Source organism: Podarcis liolepis (genome assembly GCF_965112155.1).
Source record: "Podarcis liolepis genome assembly, chromosome: 1".
In the NCBI taxonomy this organism is placed as follows: Eukaryota; Metazoa; Chordata; class Lepidosauria; order Squamata; family Lacertidae; genus Podarcis; species Podarcis liolepis.
In genome coordinates this window covers 107,298,334-107,313,052 of record NC_139554.1, presented here as the reverse complement: position 1 = coordinate 107,313,052, position 14,719 = coordinate 107,298,334, and the positions used below count along the sequence as shown (strand labels likewise).

At 40.3% G+C, this 14,719-nt stretch overlaps 1 protein-coding gene across 1 annotated transcript in view; it reads left to right on the top strand.

Moving 5' to 3' along the window:
* Positions 1-14,719, top strand: part of DPP4 (dipeptidyl peptidase 4) — a 48,842-nt gene that overhangs the window by 14,984 nt on the left and 19,139 nt on the right. Inside the window, exons 9-18 of the mRNA XM_083493907.1 lie at positions 1,634-1,794; positions 2,745-2,848; positions 3,575-3,704; positions 3,863-3,907; positions 8,210-8,320; positions 8,409-8,476; positions 9,771-9,824; positions 11,568-11,686; positions 12,449-12,496; positions 13,623-13,721. Of these exons, the coding sequence (XP_083350033.1) occupies positions 1,634-1,794; positions 2,745-2,848; positions 3,575-3,704; positions 3,863-3,907; positions 8,210-8,320; positions 8,409-8,476; positions 9,771-9,824; positions 11,568-11,686; positions 12,449-12,496; positions 13,623-13,721 (939 nt within the window). The remainder of the gene's footprint in view (positions 1-1,633; positions 1,795-2,744; positions 2,849-3,574; positions 3,705-3,862; positions 3,908-8,209; positions 8,321-8,408; positions 8,477-9,770; positions 9,825-11,567; positions 11,687-12,448; positions 12,497-13,622; positions 13,722-14,719) is intronic.

Below are 14,719 nucleotides of genomic sequence, written 5' to 3'. Positions count from 1 at the left end.
AAGTGGAGGAGATCAGAAGCTTTAAAAAAAAATGTGGCAACACATAGCATGCAGTAAAATAATCCCAGCCATGCTTTGGGGTCCTGGTTTGATTGCAAACTATAGTTTGCTACATTTCAGCGAAAGAGCAAACTATGGTTTGCCTGAGATTAGAAATGGAAACTTCTAATCTGCTTGCACATGTCTGTACTGCTTATCAGGAGGGGAATGGGGTGATTCAGCAGTGAGATCAGGACTGCACAGGTGCACCAAGAGAGCCCAATCACACAGCTGTGAATTTGCTACCCACTTCACCTTGCCCCCACTTCTCCAAATAAGTGGCAGTTCTGCTGCTGCTGCAAAAAGACTACTGCTGCGCTGCTGAGCAGGAAGGGAGAGAAGGAAGGACACTGTTGTGATCCTCCACACCATTGTTCGAAGTGTTATTTGAAATGAATATTGCATGATCTACTGACATCCAGTGGTTCCGATGCATTCACCACATTTCATGTACATGGGGATTCCTCATTCATTACTGCCAGTAGTGATTTGGCACTCATGATTAGTCCCTTCAAGAAGCATCCTTAATTTACTAGCCCTTGTGATGCACCTTGTGTTTGTATTTCACACACATGGGCGGGGGGGGGGGGATAAGATAAAACAGTGCAAGCATTATCTTTGTTCCTATCCATCCTTTGGAGGTAGAAAATACTCAGTGAAAATCTGTTGTGCCCCCCACTTTTTTGGTGTTGGCAAATTCTGTTCCAAACGAATGTTGAGTTTAATTGCAGATTACATTTCTAAACATTTTGGGCAATCTTTACTCAGGCCTAAACTACAGATGTGGCTCTGTTTTTAAATACCTGTTAATTCTGTTCCATGATGCCTTTTTTGTTTTGCTGGCTTCTGAGATAAATATGACTGAGAAAGAGAAGTGTTGGTGGTAGAGGGGCTGCGGAGAAGTCACAGGTGGAAAAGAGATTTGAACACCATTTCTCCTGCACATCCCTTTAACTTTTTTAATAGAGCCATATATGTGATCCCATCTAATCCCAGGGGGTCTTGCATTTTTACTATGCTGTTCATCTGAAAAGACTCCCAAGGCAAATTGCACGTGATCAGTGCACAAAAAATGGTCCCTTTTTGCAGGATTACACTCTAAAAGACATAAAAGGGAAGAAGAAGAAAAAAGCAAATTCAGGCACTACTTCTTAAAGGTTAGATATATTGATAATGTCTGGTATTTCCCTTACATTTTAAAAATGTTTGGCTTGTAACTGGCACTAGAACTGTCTTCTTCTCATTTGACTGTGCCTTATTAGGAAGGATGCATGTGGAAATGTTACAGACTAGGAAAGAAACAATTGTCTTTGGTAAACTGTTTGGATTTTCAGTGTCAGAATAAATGATGGTTTTGAGTGCTAGCATTTACGTTAATTATTGAAGCCAGATTTTCATAACACATTTATTTCTATAAAAATGCATTTCTGAGGCTTTGGTTATTGTGTTGGTCGCAAGACAGGGCAAGGCATCTGAATGCTAGCAGCTACATTTCCATCTGAAATTATATACAAATTAATAAGAACAATGTTTCAGAGGCAGAAGCCAACTCAGCTACTATTGCTTCAAAAGAACACATTTGCATCTCTTTCAGAGGAAATGTTTGGCACCCATTCTGCTCTGTGGTGGTCTCCAAATGGCAGCTTTTTAGCATATGCAGAGATTAACGATACTGGAGTTCCTGTTATTGAGTATTCATTTTATTCAGAAGATACACTGCAATATCCAAAGACCATTAAAATCCCGTATCCTAAGGTCTGTGTTATTTATTAAACATAGTTGTTGAGCATTTTGATTAAGAGAATACTCACATTTAATCAGTTGCTGCTAACGAAAATATTGTCTGTCTCTCCTCAACAGCTTGCTGTGATTACTGCGACTTAAGTCAATAGCATCTGGCAGCATTGAAGTATTTTATTATCACTAGGGAAACAGGAAATAAGTGCAATTTAAGACTTTGGAATTTAAGTTTCTGAAATGGCTTGTCTTGGGGTGGAGTAGGAATGTAATAAGAGCAGATCTTCATTGGCTGTTAGGTCTGTTACCTTCGGAAAATGCATTTGAATGGTCTTCAGAAAAGAGGGAGAGAGCTTCCTTTCTCCTCCTCAGGATTCTGGGGCACTCATCTTTTGCATTTAAAATAATTGGGGATATTGGAGATCTCTGTATTAACATGAAACTGGGCTTAGCTCATCATATTGTCCTATTTACTACTCGGGATTGCATTCCTGAATGTGTTTGGCAATAAGTAGCTGGAGGCTCTTTTCTTTTTCAGTAAAATTGACTGTTATAGGGCATAAGCTACATGTTACTTTGAATTGCATGTGTGGTTCCAATGATAATAGCATCCCCACAAGCCCCACAGAGCTGTTATTTCTCTCAAGAGAAAAAACTCAGAATAAATAAATGAATAAATAAAAATGTCTGGGGTAATATTTCCATGCCTCTTTTTTTGGAATGGAACAAAGCTTTAATGTTTTCTAAGATCAGAAGAGATAAGAGAGACACATTCACCTGTAGTAACCTCAGAATTCTGTAAATCTGTAAGTTACCTGGCATATTTCTGAATACCATGCTATTCTGAATTCTAACATTTAAATGTTCAGCTGAAGAATAATTATTTTTAAGCTTACTGTGCTTTAATAAACAAGCATTGCTGTTATGTACAGATGTCATCATGATATAAAATGTATTAATTCTTTCAGGCAGGTGCGAAGAATCCAACCATAAGGCTATTTGTTGTGAATACCCAGTCTCTTCCACAGATCAGTTCCGATGAAATTGTTGCGCCGAGTAGCATATCATCTGGGTGAGTCCAAATTATGTAACAAGCCTTACATTTGAAACTGCTATAACAGTTTCCTTTTGTTGAGCAACAATATATAATAAAGCAGAACAGAGCACTGATTAAAGACAGCAACGTAAATATAGTAAAAACTATTTCTGGCAGAAGTTTGATATGTAAAAGTTGTCTTTTCAACATTTTTATAGTTCCATGTTATTTGTTAATATTATAGCAAGCTATTATTCTGTCACAAGAGGTTTCCTATAAATAGTGATTTGCTATTGCTATAAGTGGAATTTCAGCTTATCTATTTCAACAAGCTGGAGTAAATCTGCACACAATTTTTTATTGGCTCTGTTTCGTGAAACACCTAAGCTGGCATTTAAATGTACAAGAAGGAAAGTATAACCCTTTTTAGCATCCTCTTTTGAATTGTGAGAATGTCAACAATCCTTGTTCAATGTTTTTAAACGTTCAGCCTAAGACTAGGAGATACTGTTTTAAGAGTTGCAGCCCAATGTCAAGGGTCCATTGGCAATTAGAACTTCATTGCTGCTTCATCAGGAGGGGCGGGGAAGCAGGGATAACATAGTCAGAGCATTAGCAGAAATCCAGATGAAATGTAGCCAGTATTGCAATTGTGATAGTGCTTTAATGCTCAGATAAATACAAATGGTAGCTATGAGTTTTTAGAATTCAAGCTTGTGTACGTATATCAATAGATGCCTAGCACCATTTTATCCTTTCTAGGGATCACTACCTGAGTGTTGTAACATGGGTGACCAATGAGAGACTCTGTCTGCAGTGGCTCAAAAGAATTCAAAATTTTTCAGTTCTTGGAATCTGTGACTACACAAGTGGAGCATGGCAATGTCCACAGGTATGAAAGGGTAGGTTGGGGGTCAACTTTCCGAAAGAAGCCATTGGGAAAAGAAAATCCTGTAACTATTTACATTAGAGTAAGGGAGGGGCAAGAAGGGTATTGCTTGATAGGCACCTATTATAATGGTGGATATCTCCTTTCTCTTCCCCTTTCAGGACAAACAGCGTAACTTCGAGAGTAAAACTGGCTGGGTTGGCAGAGTAAGTACTAGATTTCTGGGAGCCAAACTACATGCTACACTGCAGCCATGTGCAACGATATCTCCATGGGTCCTTTTCCATTGCAAAGCATACTTAAGAAGGTGCTTTTTGCAATGAGGCAAAGGGAAAAGGGAAACTTTCCCCAGCCTTTTTGTCCCCTGGTGGAGTCTCAAGGCTCATATTTGTACCTTAAACATGGGTCCATAATACTAGTGGAGATAATAGCAAATGAGAACGTAGATGTTCCAGATGGAAGGACAACTTTGTCTGCTGCTGCTTCATGACATGCAGTTTAATTATCAATTACACATTACATCTAAAAGAAGACTGGTCCATTCCACCTCCGCCTCCCAGGTGGAACACTAAATATTCTTTCCAAGTTTCTTCAAGATTTTCATTTTTTAAAAATCCTTCTTAAAGGTTTATGATTTGCATTGGTCTACAAGGACTTGAGGGATGCGGGTGGCACTGTGGGTTAAACCACAGAGCTTAGGACTTGCTGATCAGAAGGTCGGAGGTTCGAATTCCCTGCGATGGGGTGAGCTCCCGTTGCTCGATCCCTGCTCCAGCCAACCTAGCAGTTTGAAAGCACGTCAAAGTGCAAGTAGATAAATAGGTACCGCTCTGGCAGGAAGGTAAACGGTGTTTCTGTGCGCTGCTCTGGTTTGCCAGAAGGGGCTTAGTCATGCTGGCCACATGACCCTGAAGCTGTATGCCAGTTCCCTCGGCCAATAAAGTGAGATGAGCGCCGCAACCCCAGAGTTGGTCACGACTGGACCTAATGGTCAGTGGTCCCTTTACCTTTACAAGGACTGGAAGGTGTAGCTTAGAAGTAGGAAACGGGTGGTCCTCCAGATGCTGCTGGACTCCCAACCCTACACATATCTCCTCAAATGTATTTCCAGTAGATTTAATGAGACTTACTCCCAGATAAGTATAAATGGGATTGCATCACTTTTTCTAACAGTGGAAAACAGAATAATAACCCTTCAGGTGCGCAGTTAGACAAGACCATTGGAAGACACCCATTCCACATAATTGAGACAACAACAATATTGCCACTATTGTTCTATCGTGAGGCCACATTTATGGCCTTACGTGCCCAACTTCTCTCTTTTTTTTGGGGGGGGGAGGGAATTGAGGCTGATAAGAGTACAAAATGCATGTGATATTTCAAGCTTTCCCATGCATATTTACAATTTTTAAATTCCTCTCGTCCCCTCCCCCCTGGCAAAAAAAAGAGCTTTCAAGAAACAAAGTGAGGAAGGAGACAGCAGGGATAAAAAAAAATCTACCCTACAAAGATGGGAGATAATCCCACCTGCTGTCAAACTTGATCAGGGAGACCTTACAGCTAACACATTTTGCTTCTACATCGTAAAGTATCAGTAAGTAAAGTGATGAGCAGACTGCATATGTGGCGAACAGTTATGCAAAAGGAAGGTGGAAAAAAGCGAGCGTGAGTGCAATATAAACTAGAAAGGAGGGAGGATAATTGATTTTCTCCCCCATTGTTGGATAATGTCCTTCTGCACTCCAACTGACAGAATTTCATCAGCATAGCACAGCTACATTTCACTATGATATTTCAAAGGTTGCTTTCATGTCACAGGGGTGGGCAACTGTTTCTAGCTGGCAGAGCCGTCAACCCTTGCAAGCCATTTCAAAATCAATGCACACTGGTAAAGGCAGAGCACTCAGCAGGCACCAGCTGACCAGTGGCACGTGCAAAGTTGCAACAGGGCTTTGCAGGTGCAGCCTATTGGTTAATTAGCAAGCCTTGCTTCCATTCATTCATTTAAAAAACCTTCAGTTATACAGATTCTCCACCAATGGCTTTGCATAATACCTTTGAATGTACAGCTATGGATAACAACAAGATTTATTACAGGAATGTTGTGGAGGCTGCTTAGAAATAATGGGAAACCTTGGACAGCTACGCCAATGAATATTTTCCTTAGAGCAAATAAGGGGAACTTCCAGATGTTGTTGGACTTGATTGGCTCCAGCCGGTAAAGTCAATAACTAGGGATGGTGGAAGCTGTTGTATGACAGCATCTGATTGGCTGCAGGTTCTGCATCCCTGCCTTAGTGCAATGGATCCAGGTTGCCAGACATGTTATTGAATGCCACTTGCTGCTGTATGGATCTGCTTTTGGAGCCTAGAAATGCAGCTGCCAACATTCTTTGGAATGTACATAACTTGCTTCTTAGGAGGACTATACCGAATGGTGGCGCTGCATTCTGTTTGTTCAAGTCAAGGCACTTTATTTTCACTGATCCCGCCTACCTTGTGGACTTCTCTTTACCATATCCTGCTCTGGAGCATCAGCTTGTTCCTCAGCAGCAATTTTTCAGAGGGGAGGTGAGAAAATGCTGGCTTAAGCAGCTTACTAGCAGAGATCAGTAAAAACTTGGTTCCCTGACTTGCAAGAATTAAAGTTATTCCTACTGAGGTAAAGGCACACTGGATGCAACCTGGAGTGATTCTGGATAATAAAATACGTTAGCAAAGGGAAAGTTGTGTTTGCATTGATTTATGAATAGGGTCTTTTTGCTTTCATATTGAAAACAGGATATTTTGCCATATGAAAGATCTAGTCGTTTTATTGAACTAGCAATGAAACTTGCTGATGTTACTACATTTAATATTTCATCCATTTGCATTCCTTTTTGTCACAGCACATTATAGACTAATATTTTGTCAATTTTAGCAGTGTGTGTGGACATAAATATTAGGTGCCAATTGTGTAATACAGTTAAATAAGCTCTCTGGTAGATGGGAGTGCACTTAAGTAATTCCTCTATTGATCACTTGTTTACCATAACTAAAGCAATTATCTCTAGTAGTTTTTGATAAATGATTCCTTATTAAATAATTTGTGCACACATGAACAATGCTATAGCCAGCAGACACTTTGGGAGCATTAAAATAAATAGAAGTCATAAACAGAAGTATAATTTGCCTGTTCAACTCAAGGCAAGACAGTAATATTTATTTGCAATTACTCCCCTGCCAGGACAGCCTCCTTCATCTCAAACACAGCATTTCAATAAGATGATAAATCTAATTGCATAGGGCTCATTATGAAATATCTAGGGATAATATTGCTACCAGAATAGGTCTTGTTTGAGAGGGTGAAGCCAGATTATAAATCATAACTCACTTAAAATTTTAGCCATGATATATAAAGCCGTTTTTGTTCTGTTGACTCTTTAAGACACTAGCTATATTATCCCCCTTGAAGAATAAAAACAGATTCTTCCATCATGAACTGCAAAAATGTTGCAGTGTTTGCATTTTCCAGAAATCCTGGATCACTAGTCAATGAATAATAATAATAATTAATAATACTTTTATTATTTATACCCCACCGATCTGGCTGGGTTTTCCCAGCCACTCTGGGAGGCTCCCAGGTAAAGGTAAAGGTACCCCTGCCCGTACGGGCCAGTCTTGACAGACTCTAGGGTTGTGAACTCATCTCACTCTAGAGGCCGGGAGCCAGCACTGTCCGCAGACACTTCCGGGTCATGTGGTCAGCGTGACAAAGCTGCTCTGGCGAGCCAGCGCAGCACACACGGAAACGCCGTTTATCTTCCCGCTAGTAAGCAGTCCCTATTTATCTACTTGCACCTGGGGGTGCTTTCGAACTGCTAGGTTGGCAGGCACTGGGACCGAGCAGCGGGAGCGCACCCCGCCACGGGGATTCGAACCTCCGACCATGCAATCGAGGCTCCCAACCAACCATGCGAGGCTCCCAACAGAACACTAAAAACAGAATAAAACTTCAAACATTAAAAACTTTCCTAAACAGGGCTGCCTTCAGATGTATTCTGAACATTGGATAGTTGTTTATTTCCTTGACATCTGATAGGAGGGCATTCCACAGGGCAGGCGCCAATACCAAGAAGGCCCTCTGCCTGATTCCCTGTAACCTCACTTCTTGCAGTGAGGGAACCACTAGAAGGCCCTTGGAGCTGGACCTCAGTGCCCAGGTAGAACGATGGGGGTGGAGACGCTCCTTCAGGTATACTGGGCCGAGGCTGTTTAGGGCTTTAAAGGTCAGCACCAACACTTAACTGTGTTCAGAAACATACTGGGAGCCAATGTAGGTCTTTAATGAAGCTGAATATTTAAAGGATTCCCAAAGCTTATACTACTGATTGAATTTATTGCTCCTTTTTTTTAAACAAAAAGAAAAGTGTCCCAAAGCAACTTACAAAATGATATAAACATTAAAGCCATTTTTTTAAAAAAACAACCTTGTTTATTTACAAACTTTTTGTTGTTGGTTTCCCCAGTTTCAACCTTCTGAGCCTTACTTTGCGCCTGACGGTGATAGCTACTACAAAATCATCAGTAATGCAGATGGCTATAAGCATATCCACCACATTGGTATCAATAGCACAGGGGTAAGTAACAGATATATAAATAAATCACTGTGGATTTAGGTTCTTGTATCATGTAATTCCATTTTTATCTACCCTTTTTATATGTTAGGAAATGAAGCCCATTACATCTGGAAATTGGGAAGTAATCAGCATAGCTGCTTTAACGAATAACTTCATGTGAGTATTCATCAAACTTAGTTTTAAGTTTAGTGGAGAAAGGGAGGGTAATGTTTAAAAAAGCCTGTTTTCTAAGAATGCTGTTTTCTGCATGTTACACAGTTGTATAGATCCTCAAACTATTTAGCTGATTATCATCAATAAAAAGTTTGTGAAAGTTTATTCAAAGGCAGCCAAGGAGTCAAGTTCGCTTTGTTGCATCTTCAAATACTTTGTAAAGGGTTCCCATTCATCTTTAAAGTCACAGTTATCCTTGTCCCATAGCTTATATGTCAATTTTGCCAGTTCTGTATAGTCCATCAATTTAGCCTGTACCATCCAAACTAATTCTGCACGCCCCAAGTCTTCCCATTTGGATTAGCAGGAGCCATCTTGGAAACCAACTCAGGTGCCTAGCAGATTATGTCTGTCAGATAGGCTGAGCATGGATGTCCCTTGATTTTTTTTGTCTCATTTCTAAGCCCTCCAGCCAGATGTAGCTAAATTGAGGGACTTGTTAAATTGCAATTGACTTAAGCACATTGATTTCAGTGAGGTTTAAGTACCACTAACCTTTATTGAATTTGGAACTTTTGTGTTGAATCAAGTTCATCTAAGCTTAGTATTATGCTGGATAGTGGATCACTGAATGTTACGGAGACCCAATGCTTAACATAGCATTTCTCTCTCTTTTGGAAATGCCCTATTGGCTCACAGACTCCTTTCTCCATCCGCTATTCTTCCTATGCAAAATTGCCCGCCCACCCCAGCTTCTTCTTTTTTTTTAGCATTCACTACCGTTCAACTAGAAAGCTAGAAATAATACAACAGGCAAAGCCAATGAAGTGCAGTACTTTTTAAATTCCTAATGTGTTTCACTGATCAGCTTCTGGAGGAATTTGTACAATACTATTCAGACGTGCATAAAAAAGATATGTCGAGTTGGACAAATTCCCGTGATGGAGATCAGTGAGTGCTGGAAATTGCTTATTAAGTAAGTCGTGTAGTTTTGTTTTTGTTTCATCTGCTGCATTCTTTATGGGATATGGTGCAGTCCTTTCTTTCTTTTTTTCCAGGTTAGAATTATGGTACCTTAGCAATGATAAAAACAAACTTTGCCAATGCAAGTTAGTCTTACAGCATTGCTATGGCAAGGCATTATATGTAGGTTGATTTTATAGCTGTCTTTTGTATCTGCTTGTGCATTTGAATAATTTCATATTTTGTGTGTCACCCCAGGCAATTTTTAAAATCGGAATGATGATTTCACAATTTATTGATCAATCAGTTGGTAACTTGTTTGCTTGTTTCACAGATACTTTATCAGTAATGAATTTGAAAATACGCCAGGAGGAAGACATCTGTATAAGTAAGATTCCGCTTCGCCACATTTTTATTGTAACCCAATATGATATTTTGTTCTTTTAAGACAATATCATATTTTTAGTTTTTAAAAGTTATTTTTAGCATTAAACCAAGATAGCTTGTTTTGTCTTGATATTTTTGAAGCTGTGATAATGATCTGAGAATGTTTTGAAGTTTACTCCATCTGCTCTACAGAACATGATAAGTTAAAGAGCTTGGGATGTACACAGAATGCTGTTAACGACTGAGGCCTGGTGATGCTCAGAATGGGGTATTTTATGATCCTTTGGTCTGGTCAGTCAGTGGGTTTGATCTAGAAATACCCAAAAAGTGGAAGATTTCATGCAGCATATACTTGATGCAACCATGGATCTTCAGACTTTATACAAGACTCTGTGCAATATTTTGTGTGAAGCTTTGTTGCACTAATGGAAAGCTTCTGCTGGATTTCAGTTCACTTTTCTCATGGAACAATCTGACAGTACATCAGAAAAAAAGCCCACCCCATCACCTGTGCAAAGAGGCCTTCCACTCACAGAAGAGCACCTCTGAACACAACCCTATATTTCTGATCACCAAATAGGGTTCGTCTTTGGAATGTGTTCTATTATAAATGTAACAGCATATGGTGTCAAGATTTGATGGACTTTGCATAATGGGAAATTGCATGGCTGTTTTTGCTTCGTTTTGCTGGGTGTGTAGGATCTGAGTGATGAGGTTTAACATGACACAGTCACAGGTTAGCTAGCTAAATATGTGCTGTAATGAACTGCTAGCAGGTGGGTGCATGGCTATCTTAGAAATCCACATTTTTCCATGTAGTAATGGAGCGATCTTCAATGGGAAGAAGGTTGCTGTAGCTCTCAAATGATTCATCAAAGGAATAAAAAGTATGTTTACTGTGATACAGATGGTACAACATGGAGGAACCTGGAACACCATGGAGACAGAAAGTTCTTCATGCAGCTGAAAATAATGTAGCGAAACTTTGAAAGAAAAGCATGCAAAAAGAGATGAGCATGGAAAAACCCAAAATTATTCAATGTGATGGAAGCCAGCTAGCTTGCAGGGACCCACTCTTGGGCACCAGGAGGCAGTCTCCTTGTTTTCTTCTGGAGGAGGCAGCTCCTTACTGTAGGACCAAGGGCTGGGAACCAATCCTGGGAGATCCCCTGCCCACCATGGGTGTGAACCTTTCCTGCCCTGGATGTTGGACTTGTGGAAATAAATTCTTGCTCTTTTATGTATCCTTGTGGATACATAAAAGCCTGGGCTTTCTTTGTTTGGCATAGGTCTTCCTGTGCCTTTGCTGTCTCCCGATTGATAAGCAAGGAGAAGGACAATAATCTGCTGGCAAGGGAGGGAGCAATTTGCATCTCAATCAAGGCAGGGGGCAGAAAGGCTTAACCTTCTCAGCACATTTCAGCACTGTGTGTGTGTGTTTGCTGTAGCCCCGCAAATCAGTAGGTATTGGAAGGGGCATAAAAATTTGCTTTAGGGAACCAGATCCATCCCATGGAGATTAGCCACTCCTGTTATAATGGAACAGTTGTGCTACAGTAGTTAATTTTTACTTTAATATCCAGTTGAAAACAGGACAGGATAGAAAGAAGTGTTGCCAGTTGTGTAACCTTTTAAAATGAAATAGATGTAATCCAAGCCAATTTGGGTGGAGTTCTTCATAATTGCAATTTAATGAAACTAACTTCAAGTTAATCTGTTTTTATCTTCTTCTTTTTTTTTGCAGAATAGCATTAAATGATTTTAAACAAACATGCATTAGCTGTTATCTAAACAAAGAAAGATGTCAGTATTATTCAGCATCCTTCAGCACAAATGCAAGATACTATACCCTGAATTGCTATGGTGAGTACAGCCTACCCCATCTGATATAAGTGTGACTTGATACTTGGACCCTAGTGCTTATACCAGGTCTAGTCAATCCTTCTATTACTTGCCAATCATAGAGGATGATGTTGCATATCCCTGTTCCCTCTAATTTCTGATTTTTGTTCCATATTATTTTGTCCTCAGATTATCAGACATAAGAGGGAATAGGGATATGCAACATCAACCTCTTTTCAGTCACTGTATCCTCTGACACAGGGTCTAGTGCAGCATGAGGAGCTGCTTTTGCAGGGAGCATCCTTGGTTCATGTGCTGTCTGGATCAGGGCCAACCTGGTGAGCTCTCCAAATGTTGTTTGGGTACATTTCCCATTAGTCTCTTCCAACATAGTCAATGGTCAGGGTTTATGGGGTTTGAAGTCTAGCTAAATCCAGAGGGCACCTCATTGGCTATCTGCATGTTACCTGCATTTGACAGCTACCCAGTGAAGTGTTGTTTCTTCTCCTGCTGCCTAGAATGAAAAAAAAGGAGGGGGGAGATCGAGATACAATTTTTGGGAAGCAGAAAAAAGGCTGAAGGAAAATTGCTGCCTTGAAACTTCAGGCAGCAAGTCCTGGAAAAAGTATTGAGGCAAAGTTTCCCTCACTCTCTCTGTCTTTTCCCCCAGACTAGGCCCCTGCCTGAACAAAGGGTTTGACTTAAGTTGTGTGAAACTCTCAATTAATGCCTCGATTTAAAAGAATGGAAAATAACTTGAATTTTTAACACTGTTCATAACAGGTCCTGGTGTGCCATCTTTCACCTTGCTCAACAGCAGTACAGATGCAGGTACTTTTCTGTTTTTGTTTTAGACTTCTGCAAATGCATAGAAATCTCTGGATGTTTACCATCTGCTGGTAGAATGAGTTGGGCTGCAATCCTATGCATACTTCTCTGGGGTTAATCAAACATAATGGTCTTGCTTTTGAGTACAGAAGCGACAAACAAAGTCAGTGGGACCAGTAACATCGATTTGGAGGCAATCACTGCAGTCGATTAGATATAACAATACAGCAGTAGCGCATAAGAACGCATGTGCAACACAGAGCCTGCTTGCATGGTGGGGTAGAGCTGCAATGCTAGCTTCCTGGCCGTGGTGCCATAGCTGCTTACCCCAAACAGAACAGGGGGAGAGATGAGGCAATGTTGAGGCTGGGGCTCTGCAAGCACACAATCCCACTGGCAGAGCCAGCCTGATTCTCCTGCCTGTGTGGCTGCATGCTCCTTGCCTCTCCCGCTCTCCACCCTGGTAGGCAGTGGCAACACCACTGGCAAAAAGCCGGCATTGTAGCTCCACCCCACTGGGCAAGCTGCTTCTATTGAAATGGACTCATATTACAACATATGGGGAGCAGGCTCACATGGTAGTGGGGGAAACAAGGCTACTAACAGGGAACCTTTGCAGGGGTGGGTGTGGCAGGATGGGTGGGACCAGAGGCAAAAGTGGGTGGAGCAATGGAGGTGACATGCATTCAGCCACACATAAATCAGATGTTTCTGCTCTCTCATGGATCTTTCCGTTCTGCATTCAGGCAGGAAATAGTCATCAATACAGAAAGACACACTAGAGGCCAGGCAAAAGCACTTGGAGGACCTGAAGTCCTACAGCAGCAGTGAAGTCTGTGGCCTGGGGAGGAGGCATGGCGTAGGGAGAATCCCAGGGGCTGCACAGAGAGCTCCATAGGGCTACATATGGTACCAAGATCTGAGGTTCTCTAGCCCCTGATTTAATCCAATGCATATTGGTTTGGAAGTTTGTTGGGATTTTTTTCTCAAGGAACTCTCGTTAGGCCTGCATTCTTAGAGGTGTAAATCTAGTGATATAATATGATTTGGGGTGGGGTCACAGGATTTTTAAAAGTATTATTTGTCTATATGTAAACTCATCTCCCATATTCATCTGTTTCGTGTGTAGTTATTAAGTACCTGGAAAACAACACTGAATTTGATAATATGCAGAAGAATGTCCAGATGCCCTCTAAAATACTAAAGAATATCACATTGCATGGAGAAAGTAAGTTACCAGTTGTACCTTTAAACCTGAAGTTTTTGATTGTGGGTTGTTGTTTTTGTGTTTTTTTACTTCTTCAGATTTATCATGAAATAGATGTGCATTCAGAATATTGGAGGTCCTGATTTTGCAATCAGTCCCTTTTGCATTTAATGCTCAGTGCTGTTTTCTGAAGAGAAGGTGAAGCTGCATTTCCTCATTTGACGTGGAACTAGGATGGGAGTTTGAATTTAAAGCCAAATCTGTCAAATTTGTACTTTCTGAAGCAATATGAGAACCAAAACAGCCTTCCTTTGAAATTTGCACTTATCTGAATTTTGTGGTGAAGTCCTTCAATATTTACAAAAGTGCATATATTACGGTTGCATAATAATGAATACATTAGTGAAAATAACATAAAGACGTACATTATATTAACAACATTTGCTTGCAAAAAATGTGTACATTAGTCAAAATTGCATACAAAAATGTGTTGATTGGGAAAAATTCACAGTAAAATGTATGCTCAACTTTACCTTATCTTTCTTTATCTTACTGCTACCACCTCTCCAGGGTAGAAGCTAATGGGTAAGATAAATTTCTTTGGTTTCCTACACAGGTCCAGACATTTGAGCTCAGCATGTTTTCAGTTACAGTAACTTTCCAGTAGAAAGATAGCCAAGGATCCTATTTAGAGAAAAAAGTTGCTCTCTCCTAGATTTCAGACCACATAAAATTACTACAAAGGAGCATTTCTATGTTTCTGAACAAATAAATTGTTCTGCATTGCAAATGACTATTTTTATTTCCTTTGCTTAAAAAGGGGGGGGGAGGTGACTGTTTCATCTGTCTTTATAACTGCTCCAACTATCCCACACACTCTAAAAATTACATCTTGGCTATATAAAACAAAAAACTCTTATATCTTGAGTATATTTCCCCATACCCCCACCTCCACTGAAATCTCTTTTAAAAGTATTGTTTTTAATTTATACCAGAATTTATATCCTGCTATCACCTCC